Raw genomic sequence first — 5,926 nt, 5'->3', positions numbered from 1 at the left:
AAAGAGAAAGGAAGGGAAAAGGATATTATTAAAGACAAAGATTGAAAGAGATGTTGGGCTGAGTTTAGTGCAAATGAAAAAGATAGCTTTGTAGACTTCCCAGTTATGAAAAAAACCCGGAAGGACAGCTGAAAATAACTAAAATTGAACATGGCAAAGGCTCAAAGACTTTCCATGCACATGCACATGACCATAATTTCAAGACAAAGAGGTGCAAGATGAACAAGGTTGAAAGTACAGTGAATGAGCAATTGAACCCACTGCTGAAATGTCTTTCAAAGTCTTTTGACAGTCTTCTTTATGATTTATCATGGCTCTGTTAACACTTAATATTAGGATGAATCATTAGTAACACCATGAAAGTCAATATAAAGGAGAGGGAATGCAACTGGGAAAAGAATCAAGCATTCAAGTCACTTCCATGTGGTGTTTTGTACATCTCTGGCTGTCCTCACTCAGGGTGAAACATAACTTAGAGAAGAAACCATGTGGTGCTAGCACAATAGAGCAGTACAAATGAAAAGGCTCAGGATTGGATTTTGAGATTGACTGAGCACAAACTTACCTCTGCTCCCATGGAAGTTACTGGAATCAACCTTAAAAGAAGAAAAGTGGAATGAGACCATTGGTGGACGTATTTTAATGTTTCCTACTAAATGAGGATTCTAATGTAATCATTATTAAATTACTAGATGAATCATCGAAGCATGAATTTTTCATGCTTACCTTTCTTCTCTTTATGATTTATTCTTTGTCCTTCCCTTATTATCTTTTCATCACTTTCATTCTTTCCTCTACCTTTTGCTTTCTACTCTTACCTTCCTGTCTAGAATATAGCCACTTCATTTTTTTATATTCCTTCTTACCTTTTTTTTATTTCTGAAAGTACTCTCTTTTTGTTCCTGTTTTAATTAATCTTACTGCCTCCATTCCCCTGACTGATTTTGTTTATGCCTTAGTTTCATTTGTGCTTCTGTATTTTCCCATTGCCACCATCACTTCGCTGCCATTTATAAAGGCCAGACACTTCATTAAAATGCAGTTTCTTATACTGAACAGTCAGACAGTCTGCTGACTCTAGTTTTGTAGTGGGTAGAAACAGAACGCATCAAGAAATTCAGATACTGAAAAGCATGATCTGGTGGCACTCAAGAGTAGTGAGAAAGCTTACAAAAACATAATTACTATATGTTATCCATAAAAATATGTTATCCTTTCATAGCTGCTTCTCAGGCAGAATAAGTACACCTATGACACTTGCCTGATCTTCCTAGTTGTTTATATGTCTATGTCTGTGCATACGTTTGTATGCCATAAAGTAAAGCATATTCAACAAGAACCATCTCTTGATGTGCACTTTCAACAATAAATTAAGAGTAAGACACTTGTTGACTCCAGTCTGCTAATGCCTTGTTGCCGAAATGTGTACAGGGTTGAGTTTTGACCAATGAAATTAACACCTAAGAGTGTGAGCTACTAATGTTTTGTAAACAAAAATACTAACTCATAACAGCCACTAACAAAGTCAATCCTTTGCAAGGAGGAAGGTAGAGGCATTCATACCTGCCCGTCTGTAGCACACACAAGAATGTAGGTAGAAACACCCACTGAGTCAGTTTTACTGGCAATAGGATTTAGCTGGTAAAAATTTGAAGTCAAGTGCCATTAATTAATTCACTCTCTGCAGGCCAGTCACATTCCATAGTTGCAAATATTCACTAAAGCACATAATCAAATTAGTTTTTATGTTTGCTATCTTTGTTTCCATCAATTATGATAATTGTATGCTTTCTTCTGATCTGCAGTTGCATATCTGAAATAACTAAATTACAACAAGCTAAAAGTACAGTTATGGATGTTATGTTTGAGGACATAGGTTTTATTTAATGTTCTACAACAGAAAAACTTTCAAACATTTAAAAAATGTGGGACACCACAGTTTAATCTTGAGTGCACTTAGTATGGACTTCTTGAGAAGAAGGGTGTCTCAATCTGCTATCTGTCTTGTATTTGTGGATTTTAAGATTAAGAATTTGAGGATAGCTTAAAGGTTTTTCTATCTGAGTTGTAACACTTGTCAAACATGCTAGCTTGGGATTGTTCCTGGGGTTTCTTCTGTTCAAGTCATTTCAAGTGAAGCTTTGACTTAAAGTTCAGGACAGAGCCTCCTCGCTGGCCACCAGCAGAAGAAAAATGTCAGTGACCAACAACATTTCATTCCTTTGCTCTAAAAATAATTGATGGAAAACAGGGCTTAGTCCTAAACTTAGATAATGTCCTTCAAATACATTATAGGTAGTTCAGATAAATTTAAAGAGTAGTCTATTGCACATTTGTAACTTTTGTCACTTGCCTGCTTCAGCTTCCAGAGCTAAACTCAGCATGATCAACACTATGTCAAAAATACGAGGCCAGGAAAAGGGACCAGGTTACCCTCAGGCTGAAGCCTTGCTGGCAGATGCCATGCTGAAATTTGGGCGAGAACTTGGAGAAGAATGCAACTTTGGTAACTTAATGACTTTTCTTTCTTTTATAATGCAATAAAAACAGTAGTAAAATGTAATACAACTTCCATTATTAAAGTGTTGTGCTCTTATAAAGGAGGAATTTCTTCAAGAAGCATTACAGTTCTGCTTCATCAGACTTCTCCTTTAAAGTTGATCTAGGCCCGTTGAGTGTCTTTTGTAGATTTTTTTCTTGTGGATGAAAGTCAAATTGTTTCCATTTGTACTCATGTCTATATAGGCTTTAGGCTGTCTATCATAGGTCATGTTTTTGGGGATATGTTGGGATGAAAGATGTATGTAGTCAGGAATCATATTATTGTCTATGCATGTGTACAATAAAACCCTTTTGTCCTCAGAATCCTTATAATAAATGTAATTGTCTTCATTACAGGCAAGAAATAAAGGCTAATAGAGAATTTGACCCTTTTTTCTGGCCAAATTCTACATTTTAAGGCACTAGTGAATACTCCAGTCTTATCTCTCAGCTGTTTTCTCCTCCAAGCCCCAAAGGAGTTTATAGCTGCCTCAGTTAAAAATGTTGAACTGAGTTTTAAAGTTGTGTTCTTCAACAGCAGAAGTCTAACTAAAAGAGATCACACTCACAACAGGACACTTTGTCATTCTGTCCTATTTGTGTGGGATTTTCTGTGGCAATTTTTATATGGCAACACACAGGACCCTTAAATAGTATTGTGAAAATTCTGTTTCCTATTTGAATCTTCTTAAAATGTTGTTCCTGGCATAAAGACATCTGGAATGGAAAAGGTACTTTCTTGTTTGTTTTGTATAATTTACTAATTGGCTTGGCAGATGTAGATTGATTTCTGCTAAAGACTACTGAATTGGTTTTTTAATTGGTTGACTCTCGTTTGCTAAATTTCAAACACATTTTTAAAGGGAAAATTAAGAACTAATATAATTTAGTTTGTGCAAATTGCTGTATATTCCCTGATGATCGCAGTAGCATGCAACAGAATAGCTATGGCAATTATTTTCACATTCTTAACTAATAGCAGCTATTATGGCTGTTAGTCACTCTTCATCCAGGTCTGGCAGGCTCTCTAGTTTTGCAGTGCACTGCTGTCATCCCCTGTTTGGGAGGCAAAGCTCCTTCTGATTTCTCACATTTTTAGGTTTTCAGACCCTTTTATTCTTTGAAAGTGTATTTTTTTTAATCTCAGAAGGCAGCTAATTCCTTTGAAGTTTATGAATTTGAGTACGTGTATGAAGTCCGTAGTTTCTTCAAAAAAATCTTTCATTAAAAAAAAATTCTGTGAAATCGTTAAGAATTTTTACATTTGATATTGTCACCAGTCTCACTGATACAGAGAGACCTAGACTTGCATTAGAGCTATTTTTGTGTGCAGTCTAGTGTCTGGTGATGGCAACATGAGAGCAAATACAGATAATTCTTTTTCTAGCACATTTATTTCACTAGAGTGAGGAATGAATTGTCAACAAGGGGTTTGGAGGAGGCTGTCTTGATGCAACGTGGATCCTCAAGTTCAGCTGTGTTACAAGGCATAAACTCTGGGGACTGCAGATGTGTAAAATCCATGTTACCCTTTCACACAGTGCATCGTAACTCTGTTTCTTTCCTAAACTGAAGACTGAAAACAAAATGATTTAATGACTGGACTCAATGATCTTGAAGGTCTTTTTCAATCTAGGCAATTCTCCAATTCTGTGATTCTGTGAAATGTCAACTGAAATTTCCATGACTCAGTTTCATTCTACAGTGGTTGTGAATTAGGTTGTTTTGAGATAAACTGGACATCTTTTATTTCAGGACCAGCACTTGCAGATGTGGGAGAAGCTATGAAGGAGCTTTCTGAGGTCAAGGACTCTTTAGACATGGAAGTGAAACAAAACTTCATTGACCCACTTCAGAACCTCCATGACAAAGATCTGAGAGAAATACAGGTATTTCCCTCAGTGTGGCATTTCATTAATGCCAAATGTGCAGACTTTGTCTGTGTTCAAAATTTATGTTAGTTACGTAGTTTAAAATGGGCTTTCAGATTTGCAGATGATCTCATTTTAGTTTCTTTTGTCTTGAGTTTTACTTTTCAGTTCTCTCTCTCTTGTTGATGGTTTAAAAAGGGAAAAAATCAAAATTCTAACATTTTTTGACAGTAGCGTCATCAAGCTTATGCAGGCATGAACACAGTGCTCAAATTCTACCATTTGAAAGCTAATTTCACTAAATAGATGAACATTTGTTGACATTCAGGTTTCTAGTGTAAGGCATGTTAGGGCATTTTGATAGTTGCCTGCTTCTAGACTGGTACTACTCTTTTGTCTGTACGAAGACTGTGTACAAAACATTCTGAGAATTTTGAACACAGAAAATGTTTGCTTGCATCAATTATGTAATTAGAACCAGCCAGCATTTACAGAGAAAAATCTCTCTGCACACATGCTTCTGTGGACACAACCTGATTTTATAATGGTGGAAGTAAAAATGCTTCCCAATTCAGCAAATGGTTGTCTGTGTAAGTAACTGTTCTGAGCTCAGTAAAGCTGCTTTCATATTGTTAAATGTATGTGGAAGAAAGCTGTCTTGGACAGTTTGATATAATTTACAAAGTTGACAAAGTTTTAAATGTCATAATAGATGACAAAATGGTTCTTCTGAGGGAAAGTACACACTTAAAGTATTCCTGCTCATGCTGGAAGCATTGACTTTTGTCCAGTCTGATGTGGCAGCTGCTAAACAGAAGGACATGAATGTTACGTCAGTTAACAAACTAGAAAATCTTTAATAAAAGATAGCACTAAAATCCTTTGGTGGTGTGGTGGAAATGATAAAAATATTTTCTGTGTTGCTTTGTTTATGAGAACCGTTACACAGGCAAAAATGTACCAACTTGTGCTTTTAGTAGATTTTTCCCTTAAACATATAGGGAAAAAACATAGTGTTCAGGTAATTCTGCATCAGAGTTAAGAAGCTAGAAACTCACGTATCTTTTAGACTGGTGGCAATTGCATTATCCATTCTGTGTGGCATTTTTTTCCTGTTGAAGGTCTGTCATTTAGACAGCAGCACACTGTGGCTTCTTAAAAGACACATAAAAACATCTACTTCATTGTTCTGTATTTCCCCCCTCTGGGGAAGGGTTGATATACAACAAAGAGCAAATGTACATGGACTACCTGATTACAATGCAGTATAAGGAGAGTTGGGGAACATCCTTTATTCTGTGCTTGCATTTGTATTTTTGTTTTTTAGCACCACCTAAAGAAAATGGAAGGTCGACGCCTGGATTTTGATTACAAAAAGAAAAGACAGGGCAAGCTGCCAGATGAAGAACTTCGCCAAGCTCTGGAGAAATTTGATGAATCTAAAGAAATTGCAGAGTCAAGCATGTTCAACCTTCTGGAGATGGATGTGAGATATCCCTTGTTAATCTTTGAGC

General features: G+C 36.3%; 1 protein-coding gene across 1 annotated transcript in view; it reads left to right on the top strand.

Moving 5' to 3' along the window:
* SH3GL2 (SH3 domain containing GRB2 like 2, endophilin A1) overlaps window positions 1–5,926 on the top strand; it is a 17,099-nt gene that overhangs the window by 2,569 nt on the left and 8,604 nt on the right. Inside the window, exons 2-4 of the mRNA XM_010173856.2 lie at window positions 2,363–2,506; window positions 4,297–4,430; window positions 5,740–5,898. Coding sequence (XP_010172158.1) covers window positions 2,363–2,506; window positions 4,297–4,430; window positions 5,740–5,898 — 437 coding nt within the window. The remainder of the gene's footprint in view (window positions 1–2,362; window positions 2,507–4,296; window positions 4,431–5,739; window positions 5,899–5,926) is intronic.

The sequence above is a fragment of the Antrostomus carolinensis genome, unplaced genomic scaffold, assembly GCF_000700745.2.
Source record: "Antrostomus carolinensis isolate BGI_N321 unplaced genomic scaffold, ASM70074v2 scaffold1218, whole genome shotgun sequence".
In the NCBI taxonomy this organism is placed as follows: domain Eukaryota; kingdom Metazoa; phylum Chordata; class Aves; order Caprimulgiformes; family Caprimulgidae; genus Antrostomus; species Antrostomus carolinensis.
The sequence above is the reverse complement of the archived record's forward strand: the minus strand, read 5'-3'. Positions and strand labels throughout refer to the sequence as shown.